Source organism: Schistosoma haematobium, chromosome 4 (genome assembly GCF_000699445.3).
Source record: "Schistosoma haematobium chromosome 4, whole genome shotgun sequence".
NCBI classification, from domain to species: domain Eukaryota; kingdom Metazoa; phylum Platyhelminthes; class Trematoda; order Strigeidida; family Schistosomatidae; genus Schistosoma; species Schistosoma haematobium.
In genome coordinates this window covers 10,045,123-10,067,549 of record NC_067199.1, presented here as the reverse complement: position 1 = coordinate 10,067,549, position 22,427 = coordinate 10,045,123, and the positions used below count along the sequence as shown (strand labels likewise).

General features: G+C 34.8%; 1 protein-coding gene across 2 annotated transcripts in view; it reads left to right on the top strand.

The window, feature by feature from the left end:
* MS3_00007347 (uncharacterized protein) overlaps window positions 1–21,735 on the top strand; it is a 38,819-nt gene extending 17,084 nt beyond the window's left edge. The window contains exon 4 of one of the 2 annotated variants that reach the window (XM_051215610.1): window positions 16,404–21,735. In XM_051215610.1, coding sequence (XP_051066141.1) covers window positions 16,404–16,912 — 509 coding nt within the window. In that variant the 3' untranslated portion in view covers window positions 16,913–21,735. The remainder of the gene's footprint in view (window positions 1–16,403) is intronic. The other variant, XM_051215611.1, reaches the window with a different exon arrangement.
* Window positions 21,736–22,427: the final 692 nt, after the last annotated feature.

Genomic DNA, 22,427 nt, shown 5'->3' with positions numbered 1-22,427 from the left:
ATAAAGATGCAACATCATAACTTACCATTGTTTCGTTCTTGCTGATGGATAACTCCGAGTTCTTTGATTTGAATTCGTATGAATCCTTTAAGACATTAATTAGGTTATGCTGAATTAGCTCCAGTATTATTTCGATATTTAGATAAAGCGTATGTGGGAAGTCCACTCAGAAGTTCACTTTTCTGTGATTTAACCTTATTCCTAGCCACTTGAAGATTTTTGAATCGATCTTTGAATATAGTCCCGTTAGACCTGTTATGATTTTGACTTTACTAAAATATTCTTCATTGTTTTCTTTGTACCACCTAAACCTGTGTTGATTTTATTTCGGTTGTTTATTTGTTTTGAAGAAGTGAGTTACATTATATGACGAAACGTCAGAAATACAATTTTCTACTTATATATTTATCACTAGCCTTCTGCCCAATGCTCAGTTTATTTGAAACTATCAAGTCCAACCTTGGCATTGATTCGTATCTAATAGGTTAAGTTTGGCATTCTTGGATGGCCGTTCTTACTTTTTTGTTTTTCCTCTTTTTTAATGCCTCTGTGTTATATTGTATGTGATATTGAGATAGTAGTTTTTAGAGATATTGTTTACTTCGAAGCTACATCATGGGATGATTTGAACTAGCCAACCATTGAATACCAAGAAGTGGTAGATAATTGTCTTGTTGTTGTTTGGAATTCGTCAAAAGTTTCATACCCAAGATCCTGGAAAGGGTTAACTTCTTATGCCTACAAATCTGACTCAGGACATACTGTGTATGAGCCACGAAGACGGATGTGATGTAGCGCGATTCCTAAACAGTATCATCGTTGAGCTACAGTGTCAATCCCGAATTTTTTTAATCTCTATACATTAATTCTTTTAATTAGAGTTTTGCTAATCCATCTCGATTCTAGTTGCTCGTTAAAACATTATTAAGGCAACATTTCCTGATTTAAAGTTATCGCCCTTTCAACGAAACCTGAGTTCGATCACATCTTCGATTGTAAATGTATACTGTTGAGAAGTGCCAAACTAGGATGAAACACCTATTCAGTCCTCTTGAGTTTTTAATAATTCCGCAGCTGATATTAACTTTAGAGGGAAACTAACTTTTAATTTTGTCATTAAGTAGCTAACTATGTCTAACCCTTCTATTGTATTTTTACTCTTTGCAATGTTACTGTAGTGAGTTCGATCACTTTAAATTGGGTGGTACTTATTGATTGCAATAATGAGTAAAATGTATTCAGATTTTTAGGGACTGCATTCAAACTTAATTGATGGTCTCTTTACTGATGACTGTTTTTATACTTTATTGGTTGAGTTTTTGTTGTGTGTATCTTCGTTTTCCACGTATCTATAGTGACTGGAGTGTTGATCACACTGTTCTCATGTTTTACCTTTGAAACCGATTGCGTAAAAAAAAACATTTGATAAGTTAAAAATTATTTCCATCTGGATCTGATATCATCAATTGTAAGAGTGTTAGAAAGTAGTTGTAATAGTGAACGATTGTTTTATTCTAAATACAAAACTTCTCAATTATATAGTGAATTTGAAAATTTCAAACTTTATTATGGGCATGATATCTCATCATTCATTTACTATTTAATCCAGCATCTATTAGTAGTCAAGATAATATTTTAAGGTAAGGGAACGAATTAGTCTCAGGTTTTTTAAACTTTCATATTAATTAAGGTTAAATTCAAGAAGTGAAGTGTATTTTTTTTTGAATAAGTCTAGGTTAGTTTCAATTGTTCTATCAGTGTTCTAAGTTAGTTTGTTGTGAAAATCATTTTCTTCAACTAAATATTAATATTATGAAGAAAAGAAAGTCTACTTGATTTAACACTTTAACAAGACAATTATTTTATTCATTCTTAAACAGTAGAATCATCATTTTCACTGTTTTCTATGAATTGATGATTCAAGGTCGTTGATAGTCAATAAAACAAGAACATTGATTAAAGAAAAAGATATAATTAAGCGAAATCATTAATAATAATAATAATGTGTGAAAACGAAAAACAATCAGTACTAATCGATATGAACTACTGCTGTGACAATTTAGTGTCATATGCAACATGCCGACGAAATATGTATAAATGGCTGCTTTAATTAAATATAGTGCTATTTACAAACTTTAATTGTTTTAGCCTTTGTTGATACTAAAGGCTTGAACTAATCTGTCTCTATTGGGTTATGTGCATTCTGACCGGAGTGGATATCTGGACTCAGTAGTTTAGTGGATAATAGGTCAGTGTTTAGAGCAAAAGGTATTGAGTTCAAGTTCCATTTTGAATATCAACACTAGGATGCATGTACATCTAGCTGACGAGTCTCAACGAGGACAAAACGCATGTTGCGGATATCACTGCTAGACACTATTCAACTGGAGTAAAAACGGCTGTATTAACTACGAAGAAAATCAAATTCCACCTGTTAACCTAACGTTCATAATTGAAAAATTGAAGTAGAATTGTATGAACTATATGCATAGATCTTCCGAATTCTTAATTATACCTTACAAATAATATATATTGCTACTGAATAACTTTATGAAATTGATCAATCTTTGCTGACAGTCAATAGTTATCGACGTTTATTTTCGGTTTAATTCATAATGCTTTTGAATAAGCATACGGCAGCGATTTTCCAGCAAATCACATTACTTGGTGTAGTATTCGTTATAGTATAAATGTAACCCTCCTCTTTAAAATAGTCTTTGCTGATTTTCAAAGATTTCTGACGGTTTTTCACTCAAGATTTTCATAGTTTGAGAGAAATCAAATTACAGATTAACTAAGGATATTACATTGACGATTGCTCATCAAACATCCACTAAGAGTGTTATACATTTTCAACGAGAATGTGAATCATTGTTATTTCTCTTAAAATATCATTACTGCAACTATCATAATTTGACACGCCTAACTGATATTATGAACAAAGATCTAATTGATTGAAGTGTCAGTGAATTATTATATTGATTTCTTCTTGTTCAATCATCAATGACATTTAATCGTATATTAAGAAGTAGTCATATCAATTATATCTGTTGGATGTAGATGGTTAATTCTAGGCATTAGTGAGAGTTATGACAGTTGATCCCGGGTATTTAAAAAAATGAACATTAGTCATTATTTTGCCGTTGTACAACCTTTTTCCATAACCACAAATGAATGGTGTAAAGGCATTGTCGCAGCAACACAAAAATTAATTGAAGCTTTGGTGGCCATTATATCCTTATTGCGACGGAAAGAGAACGATGAAAAGTCCCTCCGCAGCTTTTTTGTTGGACAGTACTGTCATTTATCTGTTTCGTCTCCCTGTCGTGTATTTTAGCCTTTGTTCAGATCTCGTTTAACCACATCTTTTGTTCCTCAGTCTTCGTCAGCCACTCCTCTAGGTAAAGGAACAACATTGTAACTTTCATCGAAATAAGTATCGCGCTCTACTATGCTGCTTACGTTTGAATCACTCAGAGATAATGATTTATCAGAGGGATAGTCGCCATCAAACTCATAGTTATACTCCACAGGGACATCAATTTGAGAGATATAATTTACAATCCTTTTACTGTTTTTGTTAAAGCCTGTCGGTCCAAACAGAACCCATCCTAGGAGTGTCCTAATAGCATATGGGCTTTTACTTCCACCCAATCTTTGATCCAGGACCCAATTCGCTTCAGGAACGTCACAACCAATAAGCAACATAACTTCACCACCCACTGATTCTGTCCAAGGTAAGTCAATAAGATAGGGCCATTTATTGACGCTGTCCTTCACAGGCACTTTTGGTCGATGCACCGGCAAATCATCTACTGCAACAGCCTGTTCAATACATATACATTCGTCTCCGTTCAATGAGTAAGCTTTAAAGGCTTTAGTTGTCGATCTGCTTAACTTATTTCCGTTGACTGTTTTGATGGTAATCGACGCACTCTCTGACGATAATCCTAAAGTCGTACGGTACTTGACTCGATTAGGGTTGTATCTGAGCCATTGTCTAGAAACGTATATCCAGAAACTTCCTTGTCCCCAGCTCTAAGGCGTACAGGGACTAGACCAAGAAACACATCCTCTTTTAGTGACTCTGTGTACCCACAATGACTTTCTTTTAAGCACTTACTCGAACCACCCTGAACTCGAATGGTTTTATGCAACAATAGGTGGTGCCGATCCCGGCAACCTTCAACAGTACACACAACACGATCTTTACAATCCACTGATCTGTGGCCCCTTCGAGGACAACAAAAGCACAAACCCTTTTCTCTTGCTTTCGCCCACTTATCGTTGACTGTTAATGTTGAGAACTGGAAACATTTATCCACGCTATGAGTTTCTCCGCATATAACACAAAGTGACTTGCTAACAATTCTACCGAACGACAAACCTTGTGTGGAACAGGCCACTTTGCTTACAACTCGTTTACTAGCAGTTGCAATCTGTCCGAATCTGCTAAGCAAAATTCCTCTAGATGATACAAATTCTGTTAACTCGGCAAAAGTAGGCTCTCTTCCATTCGCTGTTACCTTTCCTACTGTTTCAGCCCATCTCATCTGTAAAACCGTGGGCAACTTCTTTACTATACTTTCTATTGTTACTACGGAGTTGAGATCCGCTGAATAATCCATTTGTTTTAAGGTTATAGAACAATTTCCCATCTTGATCGCTAACCTAGATAGACTTTCTGCCTCATTATGCATAATATCAGGACCTTCAGTTAAATCTTTCATTAAAGCCCGACTTATTTCGTGAATTCTGCCAAACAACGGTTTCAGTATATCGCACGCTCTACGATAACCCAACGATGGTGGAAGCATTATGCATTCCTCTATGGCCTCTCGAGCTTTTCATTTACAATAACGTAACAAGTACAAGAGCCGTTGACCATCGTCTTCAACCTTGAAAACCACATATAACTCAAATTGTCTAATAAATTTCCAGTATTTAGCTGGTTGCCCATCAAAAGTACTTAGCTCTACCTTTGGAAGTTCAAGACCTACACTTAGAGATTCCAAGGTCACTTCCTTCTTCGTTCCTGGATAATCTAGCAGTTTTGACTTTTCTGGAGACTTTATCCTAAGGTCATGAGAAGGGCTTACGAACCTGTGAACGTGCTCCTGTTCTCTGTCATCACAATTAGAGGCGGAAGATAATTTACTATACGTGTTCTCGTTCAGCCTTAACGACCCGAACTCTCTCTGAAAGCACAGTAGTTGTTTCCTCTGTCTATTTTCCAATCTCTAATTTCTGATAATTGTCTTTCTTTCAACTCTGCTAAGGTAATCCTAGAGCTAATTTTGCTATGTCGACTTACGAAACTAACATTAGAGCCATGACATGAAAATGCATCTAATTTGACTTGCCGTGCATCTGGAGGTGCATCCGATTGAATTTCGCCGTGGACCAATGCCGAGTTCTCGTTGATCTTATTGCGCTTTCCAGGCATTCCAGTATTTGTCACTTGGGATCACTGTTCGTTTGAGAACTGTAGCGACCGAACAACCAATTGTCCGTTGTTCGGTCGCTACAGTTCTCAAACGAACAGTGATCCCAAGTGACAAATACTGGAATGCCTGGAAAGCGCAATAAGATCAACGAGAACTCGGCATTGGTCCACGGCGAAATTCAATCGGATGCACCTCCAGATGCACGGCAAGTCAAATTAGATGCATTTTCATGTCATGGCTCTAATGTTAGTTTCGTAAGTCGACATAGCAAAATTAGCTCTAGGATTACCTTAGCAGAGTTGAAAGAAAGACAATTATCAGAAATTAGAGATTGGAAAAATAGACAGAGGAAACAACTACTGTGCTTTCAGAGAGAGTTCGGGTCGTTAAGGCTGAACGAGAACACGTATAGTAAATTATCTTCCGCCTCTAATTGTGATGACAGAGAACAGGAGCACGTTCACAGGTTCGTAAGCCCTTCTCATGACCTTAGGATAAAGTCTCCAGAAAAGTCAAAACTGCTAGATTATCCAGGAACGAAGAAGAAGGAAGTGACCTTGGAATCTCTAAGTGTAGGTCTTGAACTTCCAAAGGTAGAGCTAAGTACTTTTGATGGGCAACCAGCTAAATACTGGAAATTTATTAGACAATTTGAGTTATATGTGGTTTTCAAGGTTGAAGACGATGGTCAACGGCTCTTGTACTTGTTACGTTATTGTAAATGAAAAGCTCGAGAGGCCATAGAGGAATGCATAATGCTTCCACCATCGTTGGGTTATCGTAGAGCGTGCGATATACTGAAACCGTTGTTTGGCAGAATTCACGAAATAAGTCGGGCTTTAATGAAAGATTTAACTGAAGGTCCTGATATTATGCATAATGAGGCAGAAAGTCTATCTAGGTTAGCGATCAAGATGGGAAATTGTTCTATAACCTTAAAACAAATGGATTATTCAGCGGATCTCAACTCCGTAGTAACAATAGAAAGTATAGTAAAGAAGTTGCCCACGGTTTTACAGATGAGATGGGCTGAAACAGTAGGAAAGGTAACAGCGAATGGAAGAGAGCCTACTTTTGCCGAGTTAACAGAATTTGTATCATCTAGAGTGGGAATTTTGCTTAGCAGATTCGGACAGATTGCAACTGCTAGTAAACGAGTTGTAAGCAAAGTGGCCTGTTCCACACAAGGTTTGTCGTTCGGTAGAATTGTTAGCAAGTCACTTTGTGTTATATGCGGAGAAACTCATAGCGTGGATAAATGTTTCCAGTTCTCAACATTAACAGTCAACGATAAGTGGGCGAAAGCAAGAGAAAAGGGTTTGTGCTTTTGTTGTCCTCGAAGGGGCCACAGATCAGTGGATTGTAAAGATCGTGTTGTGTGTACTGTTGAAGGTTGCCGGGATCGGCACCACCTATTGTTGCATAAAACCATTCGAGTTCAGGGTGGTTCGAGTAAGTGCTTAAAAGAAAGTCATTGTGGGTACACAGAGTCACTAAAAGAGGATGTGTTTCTTGGTCTAGTCCCTGTACGCCTTAGAGCTGGGGACAAGGAAGTTTCTGGATATACGTTTCTAGACAATGGCTCAGATACAACCCTAATCGAGTCAAGTACCGTACGACTTTTAGGATTATCGTCAGAGAGTGCGTCGATTACCATCAAAACAGTCAACGGAAATAAGTTAAGCAGATCGACAACTAAAGCCTTTAAAGCTTACTCATTGAACGGAGACGAATGTATATGTATTGAACAGGCTGTTGCAGTAGATGATTTGCCGGTGCATCGACCAAAAGTGCCTGTGAAGGACAGCGTCAATAAATGGCCCTATCTTATTGACTTACCTTGGACAGAATCAGTGGGTGGTGAAGTTATGTTGCTTATTGGTTGTGACGTTCCTGAAGCGAATTGGGTCCTGGATCAAAGATTGGGTGGAAGTAAAAGCCCATATGCTATTAGGACACTCCTAGGATGGGTTCTGTTTGGACCGACAGGCTTTAACAAAAACAGTAAAAGGATTGTAAATTATATCTCTCAAATTGATGTCCCTGTGGAGTATAACTATGAGTTTGATGGCGACTATCCCTCTGATAAATCATTATCTCTGAGTGATTCAAACGTAAGCAGCATAGTAGAGCGCGATACTTATTTCGATGAAAGTTACAATGTTGTTCCTTTACCTAGAGGAGTGGCTGACGAAGACTGAGGAACAAAAGATGTGGTTAAACGAGATCTGAACAAAGGCTAAAATACACGACAGGGAGACGAAACAGATAAATGACAGTACTGTCCAACAAAAAAGCTGCGGAGGGACTTTTCATCGTTCTCTTTCCGTCGCAATAAGGATATAATGGCCACCAAAGCTTCAATTAATTTTTTGTGTTGCTGCGACAATGCCTTTACACCATTCATTTGTGGTTATGGAAAAAGGTTGTACAACGGCAAAATAATGACTAATGTTCATTTTTTTTAAATACCCGGGATCAACTGTCATAGCTCTCACTAATGTCTTTTCAATTGGGCATTAGACATTCGATCGTATAGTACACTGTAATCAATTATCTGAGAACTGATCAGGAATCGAACGTAAGACAACATATTGTATGACAAATATCAATGGAATAGAGAAACATATAGTAGCAAACACAAATCTGTCTATTTTCGTTCAATAGTTAATCTCTGTTCATTTTCATGAAACGCATTAATTTGAAATTAAAGGATTATAGGATACTTACCAAATCGGTTTGTGTATTACTTCTCTTTTTTATTAAAATTATCGGTCAGATTAACGTACAAAGACGAGCCATAAGGGTTTCAGATCACCTTTCCTGTTCCAAAAAATAAGTACACTATCGAATATATGCTAGCTAATTTTAACGAAGATGTGATAATAATAATATAAGGTCCTGATTCATAAAACAATTTTGTGCCATCATGGTAGAGGAATTCTAATTAGTTAGTCTTCGGGTAAGTTGGTACAAAATCATTAAGGCCACGTGAGTATGGTCAAAGACTATCTTCGAACTTATGAAGGATCACCTGAAATGGTGCCGTTTAATTATACAAATGAATGTGTTTGCCACAGTTGTTTTGACATGAAACACATTAAACCTTTGAATAATCCATATTATACAAATATGGTGCACATATTTTAAGTTGTTTACAAATACTTTTTCAATTAAAAATCAATCATTTTCACAACCTTTTTTCCGATTAGATAAAAAGACGACTTCACTTTCTCAGGTTGATCTGTATACTTTAGTTTTGGCAATTTATCCTGTTATTTGTTCATTTCCGGTTATCTGTCTACTTTTATTTTACGATTATCAAGATATATTATTTGAATGGAACTAAAGAGTCCTTCTATGTAATCAGATTGTGTTATTTATACCAGTCTTAATTTAAAGATAAATCCATTGATAAATTCGAGATTAAATAATGCACTAATTCCTGTGGGTTGTGAATGTTTTAAAAACTGTCAACTGACTTAGTGGGTGTGAAAGTTTGAGTGATTAAACTACAAGATTACAGCTTCACGGTTTTATGTGAACATCTAGTCAGTTATCCAATTGATTAGATTCAACTGTTGCCAGCACATTTTGTTCAATTTGCCACACAACATCAGGATGACTAGACGAAATCTCCAAGATGAATGCTTGCTACAGTGCAGCCTGAAAAATATAGGCTGTACTGTAAGGCGAGCAACTCATAATCTTTGCATTATTCGTTATAGTTGTTGTGGTTTGTGTTAGGGCGATAATTATATCAGAGCTCTGAAATTAAAGCTGGTCGTCTTATTGGAAGATCACTCTTCGAACCTACGACGTAATGTTTTAATCCACGGGGAAGTGGAATAACTTTAATTCATGCTCTGGTAACTAAAGTATGTTTTCTCATCATTCTTTTCCACAGGTCTTGAGTGCATATGCACTACGTGCTTTGAATCGATTTCATGGCTTCTCTATGTAGATCACTCACAACCAACAAACCAGTTCACGCTTTTGATGTTTGCTTTTACTCTCACTTTTATGTGGAAATTACTTCACCACGTGAATCGTATGAGCAGATCATGTGAAAAATCACCATTTGAGCATCACAGTGTGAATCAATTAATTAACTGACATATGCACATGAGTTATGCACATTATCATTCGGCTTTTGACAAAACCGATTTCTACTCAATTTTAGGCTTCGTGATCTGCATGGCTGGTTAGGCTAGGATTAAAAAAAGGCACATTACTAATTAAATTCAATCGTGGAACATAATGGGACTTTATTTATTCTCACTGTACCCAGACATTTTGGAGGTACAATTTGCTGATGCTGAGTGATGACAATTCGCAGTTCTAAATCAAAACGGGTTACTTGTAAATTATAAATACTCATTAGTTGTGAGTGTATAAAGTGTCGAGGTTTAGAACTATTCAGTGATTAATATTTTTCTTATAAATGAAACAAGTTTTAAAGTCGTAGCGCTAACTCCCTTCAAATTTATCATGAAGCATGTTGAATTCATGAATCGATTCAAGCTAAACCACCATTGAAAACCTGGAAGCACTGGACAGCCGTTTCGTCTTAGTATAGAACTCCTCAGCAGTGCGCACCCCTATCCGCAAGAGGGACTCAAGACCTGGACCTTTGGCCTTGCGCACGAACGCTTAACCTCTAGACAACTGAGTTGTCATCCAACGGTGTTAACCTTCAACTATTAAAATTAATACAATTTCCACAAATCCCCATCTCGATAAAAGCATGTATCATACGGTTTATTTTGTAGTATACATAATCATATTTTTCACAACTAAATCTAGTACATGATGAACTAGCCAGACAATTGATTCTTATTTCCTGTTCAAACATGACCATGTATAAATATATACTTGAATTTACACATAGATATTGTTTACTACCTGACACGTAGCCTTGTTTACAGTGTTTTTTCTTTCAATGTTAGTTGGGTTTAGTTAATTGGCTACCTAACTCATGTCTTTTTTTGGCGAGACAGAATTTGAAGCTATTCATGTTGGCATTAAACTTTGTAAATCATTTGTACACTTAAACTACTGATTTAGTTTTTGACAGATAATTTACTTCACTTTGGTACTGTGTCAATGTTTCACTAGTTATAGTAGACTAGTATAGATTTTCACTTTGTTTTAAATGATAGTTATGTAATATAACCTTTGAAATTTGTGAACATATGCACAAATTGGTACTATTTTGCTAGGAGTATCTTTGGAGGTTTTTTCATTTTCTTAAAAAAACTTTTCGCGTAAATCTTAATTTGTCAAGTTTGATTTCATTACTATTTATTTCCTATGTTCCCGTCCTTCGATTAAAACTACATTTTTGTGTATTCTTTTCTATTACTTTGGTAGACATTAATCTAAAATTTGCTCTTCTTTGTTATGGATCTTGTGTAATTTTGTTATGATTGAGACGTTAATCTGGACTTCTTGAATCTATATCTCGGGAAGACAAAGCACCAGTTGAAATTTTGATTTATTTTCCTCGAGTTCGAGTTAGTCTGTCTACTGGTTGATTACTTAACTTGACCAATAAGGCTAACACGAGTAACTTTGAACACTGACAAGATCATCTTAACTGTTATTGATATGCTGTTACAAGCGCCTTCTATCAGCCAGTTTTAAGTCTAGATAAAAGAATACTACAAGTTTTAATCACTAGATTTCAGGCTTTCATTAATCTACCTTAAACGCGCTGGCTCAGCAGCACAAATTTCAGATAGAAGTGTTCTGTCAACCGAAAAACTGCTATGCTGAAGTTTATGCAAATAACATTGTCTAGAGTGTCAATGAAAACTTTACTATTAAGCCATCCGACTCAAAGAATGCAACTCTACTGGAACCCTTTGTGTTGTTGTAATGTGACAACCTTGATGTATGAATGTTCGTATCAGCTCTTATATTGTTTCCAACTATCACTATTTATACACATGTGAATAATACAGATCTCTCAATACATCTCCCAATACATCATATTGATCATTATCCTGCTAATTCCCTTGTATCACTTAACCTTTAACGTAAACGATAAATAGATTATGTTTTTGAGAGTTACTTGGAAAATATAATTATTTACTTGGCTACTGTATTATATCAATCTGTGATGTAAAATTACAGATTGAATAATCTTTACATATTTCTTACTTTAGTATCAATCTTATACTCTCCACTGATTCAGTGTTATAATTCTCAAAGTTCAACGTATCGGTTTTACATATATTCTAAATCCGATTAGTCGATAAAAGCTTTCTACTTTTGATTTTTTTTCACTAAAATATTTTTCGAAATTCTACATTTTCCCCGTCTTTATATCGTGTCAAACAAAGTGAAGCACTAGTAAGAAGTTCACTATTCAAGGTTGCCACGTGTCTCTTGTGTGTTATTACAAGCTATATATTAATAACCGTGTTTTAATGATCAGTTTGCTTCAGTTTATCAGTAGTATGTAGCATTTGTTACAAGAATTGTTTTCTTAAATCGTGCCAATTTCTCCAATATATCAAAAATTGAACAGAACTCTATTGAAATCTAATGAATTTTATTTACAAATACACACACACACAAATACACATTTTAGTAACGGTACCTAGGCTATTCAATATTGTTACTATGACGACGAACACCAAACTATGGTTTTGTTGGTTGACTGTGTTAAGATAACTAGCAACTGAGTGGACAATGTTTAATTCGTATGATACCTTCATTAGCTTGTTATGAATACGAATACTATTATAGTTATTGATTATTTGAATGGTGAACGACTTTAGAGTGAGCGTAAAATTACATTTTGGTTTTTTACTTTATGTGTTCTGTTTTCCATTGTCGCATATGAGTAAAAAAACTTCGATTTGCTATAGACAAAAAATATTTATTAGTATCAGGTTGTGGAGATTGTTGAATTTTAATTGAGATCATGAACCGACCGATGTTAGACCAAAATTGAAAACCTGGAAGCACTGGACAGCCATTTCGTCCTAATGTGGGACTCCTCAGCAGTCCAGTGCTCTCAGGTTTTCAGTAGTGGTCTAACATTGATCGGTTCATGATCTCAACTAAAAAACGTTTTCTTAACTCATATAGCTGTAAATGTTCTGTAATAGTTTTTTATATTTTTATAGAATTTATGTTTTTTGAATAGAAAATTTGGTAGAACCAAGTAATAGTGACGGCCTTGAGCGGTTTTAGGTGTGACCTTGGGATTAGCCAATCGAATATGAGCCAGCCAGAATGTAGTTCAATGTTCTATAGCTGATCTATCTGATATCACTAACCAACTTAACCAAAATGGGAAATTTCGTCAAAAGCATGATATCCTGCAATTCCTTTTTAAAATTCGTGCATATATTCAACGATCGCTATTTCTACTATGAATGGCCAATTCCATTTATTTGAAAGCCGTTGGTATAGTTTAGTTCTACGGAAAACGCTACATCAACTCGGATAACATTTTCATTTGAAAAGATAAAACGCTTACGGTGATATGTGTAGGTTCTGTGTTTGATCCCCTATCAGGTCGTAGATGTGGACCATTCAGAATCGTTCACAATGACACAGATTCATTCACACTTTATCCTCTTCTCGATCGCGAATTCCTTCGTCTATACCTTTCCCACTTCGTATTTTCAAACTATATTTCCAATATTCAATATTTCTGATTATAATTGCTATTGCATTATTTCTGTCTGTTTTACAATTTATCTTGTCATGTTAATATGGTTTGTCATCTTTGCCAAGGCCTGCATTGACCACGAATGATGAATGGCTAACGTCTAAGGAGTTCCATATGAGGATGAGACAGTTGTCCAGTGCTTCTAATTTTCAGTGGTTGTCTAACCACAACCAGTTGCTGATGTAACTAAGCTCTAGAATTCAACAATCTCTATAAACCCCTTTTATACTAACATTTTATTTGAAACAAGTTAAGATAAGCTAATAGTTTTTCATAGGTATCAATGCCAAGATTGGACCTAGTAGTTTCAAATAAATCGAACATTGGGTAGAAAGTGAAATTGCAATGAGTAGAAAATTGTATTTCTGACGTTTCGTCACGTAACATAACTCACTTCTTCGGAGCAAATAAATAACCGAAATAAAATTAACACAAGTTTAAATGGTACAAAGGAAACAATGAAGAATATTTTTAGTACAGTCAGAGTTATAATAGGTCTGAACATGTGAATGTCAAGTTATTTTTAGTCAAGGTGATTTTGTATCACCTATCACTGCATTAATTTGTGCGTCATAAGTGGAAATGTATGGGTAAAAGATGTATACATTTGTAATATGAAGTAGAGTGAGATTGAAATTGAGTATATATATATATGTGTGTATATGCAGATTGTGTGGAAAATGAATGGGGTGAAATGTGGTTAATTGGATAAACAGTTCAGATTGGATGGATGGTTAGGTGTTCATTCGTATTGAAGGAAGAGGGATTTAGCATCAGATTACTGTCCTGCCTTCATAGTTGGGAGAACATTTCTGAAATATTTTTAATATGAATTTGGTGATTGTTGAAACTAGCATGTACTACTGTTGGTGATTTAACTTGTGGATGTCTCAATTTTACAGGATTATTAGGAGATGATTTTGTATAATTTAGTTTTTGTTCTGGTCGGATCGATATCTCATGGTAAGGCTCTCTAATTTAGAACACATCAAAATCGACATAATTTTTCTGTTAACACAATTTTTGTGTAGAAGAATAACTTGACATTGACATATTCAGACCTATTATGATTTTGAATGTACAAAAAATATTTTGCACTGTTTCTTTTGTTACTATTTGTAATTGTGTTAATTTGATTCGGTTATTTATTTACTCTGAAGAAGTTGCTTACATTAATTCACGAATTGGTTGTTTTGTTGTTGCTGATTGTCTATAATCAATCGACGTAAAGATAATTTGGAAGTTTATCTAAAATTAATCAATAATGCTTTATTTAGTAATGAATTTATTCAATAGTCTTATTAACTGATTTTAGAATAATTGACATTAATTGAGTTTAAGTGAATGAATTTCACTTTCTAACCTTAGTAACATATAGAGAAAGTAGTTTAAAATGAAGTACGTGTTAAGGATGCTGAGGAATATACCAATCATTATCATGTTAAGTCTAATGATGTCCTTGGACTCTAAATGGGCATTCCCTATTGGCCATTATTTATTTCACTCGTTAAATATTGTACAGATGTTGTTTTCTATTTTTATGGTACGGTGTGCTCTGTTTGGTTGGTATATAAACAGAGTATGTTTGAAATATAACGATTCATAACTCAGAGGTTGTGACTTGCGTTCTAGACTCAACTGGCTGGGCTAGACAGGGAAGCGGGACCAATCGGGACTCTAGGTCGTCCTTACGTGTTTTACGTGTCATTGAGTCGATCGATAAATACGCTGCGCATCTAACCGTGCGATCCGCCCGTTACACCAGTACATTGTTTAGTGAATTGACGGTTGACATTTCGATTGGATTATGAAAGGAATTTTTAGAAATAACTGGAAACTTTGTAGAAATAAGTCACAATCACTAAGATTTATTTAATCCGTGAGAATTATTTGTCATGTATGTGATTAAGAAAAAGATTCCAAAATTTTAATCAATCGCATTTATTAAAGGTCTTTGAGCTTAAATTCTGTTTGTTTGCTTAGAATAGTTCAGTTGTTTTTGTATCAAAATATACATGATATAGTTGTATCAATCAATCAATCATGAACAATGTTATCAAGTGTAATTATAATGTTCATCAGTTCAAGTGATCATAACTGATATTAACTCAATGATGGGAAATTGACAAGATTAGATAGCAAATGAGGCAAAAATACTCATAATATCAGTAATTGTAAAAGAATGAATAAATTCGTGGGATAAAAATCACTAATCAATATTGCAGTTCATAATCTCAGGGAGTATAGATGGTAAGTCTACGAAATGAACACTCGATCTGATTTCCTTTCCTCTCCTAACAACTGACTAAATCTACTCGGCAACTTAAACATAAGAAAAAAAGCACCAAATATGAGAAGAACGCTTTACCCTAATGTTAATGTATGCACAGAAAACTTTGGTATTTGTAGAGTTACACACGATCTTGGGTTTCTGGAACCATGCTAAATACTGTAGCGGTATAGTTGAATATCCAGTCAGAAATATGAGATATAACTTCAGTTTCTAGATGTTTCTGAGGTGCTTTTTTTCGACGCTGGTTGAGTAAAGTGTTTCCAAGCGTTTTCTGGGCCTCTATGGATTTTTCCGAGAGATACGTTTGGACACTACAACAAAAGGTAGAGATTAAATGCAACTGTACACGATTGTGACCGATTTTAAACAATGTTAAAGTTAAGTGAACTAATTGTTAATTTTTTTTCAAAACTGATATTAGATACAGACCACGGGATTAAGAGCCGATTGATAACCGGTTCCTGATGTAAGCTATAACATTCAACAGTATTCACAATCCCTCTATACTGATAGATCCATTTAATCAATTTCTGGATAGAAAGTTACCCAATCACCATTATAGTCTAAGGTCAAAAGTATAAACACAGTCAACAAAAATACAAAAACATATATGGAGATAATAAATTCAGCCAAAACAACTAGTCACAAACATGATTTACAACAAATAAACTAATTTCTACCCAAAATAGGTGTTGATATTGCTGTTGTCGTCTAGAATAGCAGTGAAAACTTCACAACTCTGTCTAAATGTATTGAACTGAGCCTACATATCACCACTTCTAGCTTATAGGTTTTTTGCTATGCTAACCGATGAGTTGTTACTAACCATCAGTAAGTTACTATTCGTTTTTTCCTAATCAACTATTATCCATCTTAACAAAATGTTTACCCGCCTCCATCTTGGATAATAAACCCGCCTTTCTATTGATTTAGTTATATGTTTTGTTGTTATTTCGCTTTTTTTCCATTATAGCCCTTGAACAAACATTGAAACATAGCATACCTGGTTGTTTAATATTAATGGATTTATTTTTAAACAGTATCCCATTATATATATGTCATACATTCTATCCTGTAATTGTACATCTAATCTATTTGGCTGTTGCAACATTAAGCCTGTATTTAGCGTATACAATTGGTAATCTGGATAAAACTACACCGTTTCCTTCAAATCCAACTGTATTCATTGGTGGACATGCATTGTTACCAAATGGTTATCAAGATTTTTCAAATATACCACGTATATTTATCGTTTTGTTAGGAGCTATCTTTATTGGTATTATGATACATTGTATTCTATTAACATTAGTCATCACTCGAGATTTTCTTGCAAGTTTATGTCAACAAAGTACTACTGTATGGTATGATTCTAATGATGATGTAGCATATTTAATGGATAACAGTACAACTACACTAGATCTGTTAAGTCGACAGTCATCATCATCAACTGGTGTACACAATTTAAATGAAAAACTAAAATGATATCATCAATTGGAAATAGAAATTTCATGGAAATTAACTGAAGTTTGTATATTAATCAACAAGGTTTACACTGCTATTCAATGCTCCTTTATTATTGCTGCTACTTATCTATGTTAGTGAATTGATAATTTTAACCTGATTAAACCTATCCATAATACATATCATTCATGGCAAGACTATAATTTATGGACAAACCAATCAGATATAAGATAAAATGTCTTGGATTTTGTCACGAAATTCATTCATCCATTTGGTTAAAGAGCGTTTTTGACATTTTAGCTGATGTCAGTTCGTGATGAAAATCATGAATCTAATTCCTAACCCTTAATCATCAACAGTAAATCTTAATTCTAGTTCCTCACCATAGTTTATAACCCTCATTTGGTCCTAGTTAGTATATGGACTTTCTCAAGATCACTTTAGTGTCGCTCAAAGGTTGTCCATAAATTGTATTCTCACCTGTAAATCAATTTAATTAAAATATTTTAATGAATCTTCTTTTCAAGTACATTTTATCATTTGTATTAGGGTTTTTATTTATTTATTTATTGTAAAACAATAAAACAGGATCAAACCTCCAACATGAATTCATTTTATTATCCTTTCGTTATCTTTCTTATATTTTATTGATTTGTTTTTAAAATTAACAACTGTTTGAACATTGAACCAAATATTTATCAATGTGATATTCCCTCATATATCGGATCCATTCATTCATCTCTAGTTGATAAGATTTTCTGATTACAATGAAACATAAACTGACACTGATGTACAGTTATTTGCTAGAAAATAGTATGATATGGTAAACATGATTGATGATATTTTATGTTGATTTACTCTTTTCAGTAAACAATGATACGTGTATCAATGAATTATTTCGCCACATTTGTATATATATATGTCTGTTGATTCGTGTAGTATTCCTGTTTTACAGTTCTAGCTATTACATATATGACTATTTATGTTATGAATTGAAATTGAATCGAGTATAGTTTAGTATTGCAGTTGTATAAATTTATGGAATTCATGATTATTGTAATACATAATTCATTACAGCGATAAATGATATGCAAAATTTTACTTTAGTACTGGTTTGCATCAATGCCTGAACTAATGATTGGAAGTGCAGTAGTTAAACATGTAGACCACTTCACCTGTCTTGGAAATCTCAACAGCCCGGATGGGTTGGTGTCTGACGAGATTTCAACACAAATTCAAAAAGTCCCGTTGTCTTTTACCAAATTACATCATTTGTGGCGTAGGTAAGCTATTCGTCTACCAACTAAAGGATAAGTGCACTATACAGCAGTTGTTTTTTGTGGCTGCTAAGCCTGACCTCTTAAAATAGGGGATATTCGTAGTTCACTAAGAATCGGTCATAGGTGTCTTTAGAGCATCGCTCGCATATTTTAAGGCCATCGAGTTAGCGATTTTGTGGTTAAACACAGTATACCAGGTAAAGACGGTTGATCGGCTGACGAGGATGTGAATTTTTATCGACTGAGACGGTCAGGACATATAATACATATGCGCGGGCTCTATCAGTCAGGCCACTAGCCTGAGTTACTAGACACTATGTGTTCTATGTTGAGATGTTAGATGGTTAAAGGTGAATCAGCAGAGAATCGCTGACTTAAACATCGTAATAGCTGACGCTAGTCGTCAAGTTATACCTGGAAACTTGAGGGGACTGTGAGATTCGAATCCTCATCACTCAGCTTCACAGTAGGAGTTGCTACCACTGAACTATTTAGACTCCGATCAACTTCAACTGTAAATATACCAGCACTAAACAACGATAAACATAACAATAGTCACTACTCACTGACCAGTCAGATACATATGAAATGAATTGAGTTTATTTCATCTCATTAAATTATAAGATTATTGAAAAGTTGAATTTCATTTCAAATAACTATTTCCTAAAGTTGATAATATCTCTCACAAGGACAAATTCAATACATGTTTTGTATAAAATAAAATAGAGTTCTACTTTCCGAAATGCACACGTTTTCTTTCCTTTCAATCAATATGAATCACTACAAATTCAAAACAGAAGAATATTTATATTCTAACCTTTTTTGAAAAAAAATTGTATATTTCAATAGTTAAAATCATCATTCAGTTGAAGCTAGACCACCATGGAGAACCTGGAAGCACTGGACGTCCGTTTCGTCCTAATGTGGGACTCCTCAGTAGTGCACACCGACGATCCGCCCCTCGCCGCGAGATTCGAGTGAGAAACCGTTACCAGTGGAGTTGAACCAGGTCTATTGTGAGATATCAGCTCACTGAAGGCAATGGTGTACGGTGGCGTAATTTCGTGGATTTGTTGAAGTTAAACATTAGTACCGTCGGATACCGGCTCAGTGGTCTAGTGGTTAAGCGCTCACGCTCGAAATTGATAGGTCCTGGGTTCTAATCTCGCGAGGCGAGATCGTGGATGTGCACTTCTGAGCAATCTCACAGTAGGACGAAATGGACATCCATAATTTATTCATTTATTTGAACACATAAATATTGGAACAAGAGAGCGCTTATATATATGCGCCACACAAAGCAATGAGAAATCGAAGAAAAAAAAGGTAAGGAGCGCAAGAAAAAAAAGTGAATAACGAAGAGATTGGTGTAAGGTAGTGTGGTAGTAACGAGGGAACGGAAAGGTACAATCGGAAGCAAACCTTTCAGGTAAGGAAGACACAACCACTTTTTATGAAGAAAGTAAAAGAAGGTTACAGCAGGATCGCCACTGGCTTCTATTCTGAGCCATATCTGATAACGTCTCTAGCCACTGTGTTGCACCATCTCTCGGACCCCAACTGGGGAGCCGTGAAGGGCCGACAGTAGCCAGTCCTTTGCAGCTTTCTTTCATACCACGACACCATGTCATGTTATGGAAACTACTTTACTTGCTTCAACTAACAATCAAACGGACATCCAGTGCTTCCAGGTTTCCCCTGGTGATCTAGCTTCATTTAACTCATAATTTCAACTATTGAAATTACTAAAATCTTCACAAAATCCCTTCTTACTGTATATTTGTTTAGATTATATAGATAATGTAAAAGAATACTCGTTTAAATTATTTTAATTCTTAATGTGCTACACTTGTGAATTGATCACGTTTTTATGTAATAGATTCTAAAGTACAAATTGTTTAGGTCCCAAATGTATTTTCTTTTCATATTACACTGATTTTTATTTGTAACTACGACTAATGTAAAACAAGTTGGAGTAGACAATAAAATTATTTTATAAATATTATTAGTAGGGATTTGTATCGTTCAGCTGACGATACTCCGAACTGGTTTTTTCGATAAGTCTTAATTGAAATGACGTATACTGATGTGTGGGCGAGAATGATAATGATTGGTTGTCTGCTTAGTCAGACATGTAAGTAGTCTGACAAATGTCAGATGAGTTATATATTCCTCTATTCTTATCATCATTGATTGTTCATTGTTGTTGGATTGTGTCGGATTTTGGTGTGGGAATATATTTACGTTGTGGTCAGGCTAATCACGTGTTCTTGATCTGAGTTATGTTGAAGTCCTGTAGAACAAACACTGGGAAGGGAATCTAGTGTAGATATTCGTTTAAGGTAAATTAACGTCCCATACTTGTAAACGTGGAAAACCAACCGTTATAATATATACATAGTTCCCTTTACTATCTTAAATAGAGCAAGAACGAAGATTGATGCAGAATAATATAAATTCATTCTGCAATAATCTTCGTTCTTGTTCTCTTTAATTGAAATATTTGAGTGGATAAACCATTTTTGAACAAATTAGCCGCTCATTGGTACTAGGTTCAAATTTCAGTGTGGAAATCAATAATCAATTTTGGGTACATCAAATTAATAAGTCTCAGGCAAGACAAAACACACGTTCTACATTCCATTGATAAATAAATGGAAATAAAGTATGATTAAAATATATTTAACCATTCGGTAAACTTTAAAAATCAACACAGTTGTCGATGTTACTTATTAAATTCCGATTCATCATGATGACTAATACAGACAGAAATTCAGTAATGTCTGCATGAGAATTTTGCTGAACCATTCGATAAGTGTTCTTCGTATTGTTTTAATGCTATTTCCAAATGGTTAGCAGTTTCAAAAAATCTTCCAAAGATTCTAGCGTTTTTTTAGCGAGTTCATTTCTTACGTAACGGAGTCGCTAACCCCATGTCCAACCCTCCTCCTTTATCGGGGCTTGGGACTGGCAGTAGCCCCAGAGGGGCTCTAGGCGGAGTTTTCAAAGATTCTAGGAAAGTAATTAACCATTTTGAGATTAAACATATTAGATCTCTTCTATATTATCATCATCATACAATTAATAGCACATGGGAACGTTTTGTTGATCCTCGGAAAGGGAAGAAGTAATTAATGAACAAGATACGAAGTATTCTAAAACTTTTATCTAGATTATCGGACAATACTGAGTTTATTATCTATGGGAAACATACTGATTGAAAAATTCCCTTGATCTCACAATTTGCTGTCAGAATCCTGTGAAGAAATAATAAGGAAAATCTGATATTTTCTTGATTATAGGTTGTTGAGTTTATGTGTTTCACATTCCAGTGGAAATAATTTTAGGCAAATCAATAAATGAAGCACTAATTCGGCAAAAATCTGTTTTTTTTTATCGGCCTACAGAGACCTTGTAAAGTATTACGCTGGGGACAGAATTTAAGTAAATCCTCTTAAGGAGGTATACCTCCTACATCTACACCTACATTCGCTCGTATAAAATGTCAAGAGTCAAGCACATGACTCACCAATCATTATTATTTAGTGCTAGCATACCAAACTTACGACATTTATAAATTGGATTATTAGGCTAATTCACTCAATTAATCGATGTTGAATACTAAATTGTTAAGAGCTAACCATGTCTGATCAAATATCAATACAAAATAGATTCATACGGGTAGAGTTTTATTCATACCAGATGTCAATTTTCAAGTGTTTAAATTAATCTATATTCAACTGTCTTTTCACTTTTGTGAAGCTATATATTGACAGTGTGCGATTTTTGAATGGTCGGGCGAAACTCAGTTACACAATTAATTCATTGCAACTAAACCAACTACTGTTTTATAATTATTAGTAGTTTTTATTCTATATAAGAACCATATTTTCTTATTAAATGTAATACGACCATTCACTTTGCAACTGATATTCTTAGTATACATTTACAATGGATCGATAACTGAATGATGACTTATATAATGTTTTTCTAATCCTTTGAATATTGATTGAATTCTGTCTGTTAAGTTACAATGGGTCGGATATCAAGTCATATGACTACTGACCGGAATCATGTGACAAAACCACCAATCAGAAACCAGTGATATGACTTACTATCTTTGAGTTGAGCAGTTACATGTCCAAATAGCACTACTAACCTCGATCTGATTGTCAAATCCTTATTAGTTTACGATACTGTAGCTTCTCTCAGTGCCCTGCCTTTTAGTCCAGATGTCAGAACTCTCCTCAACTATA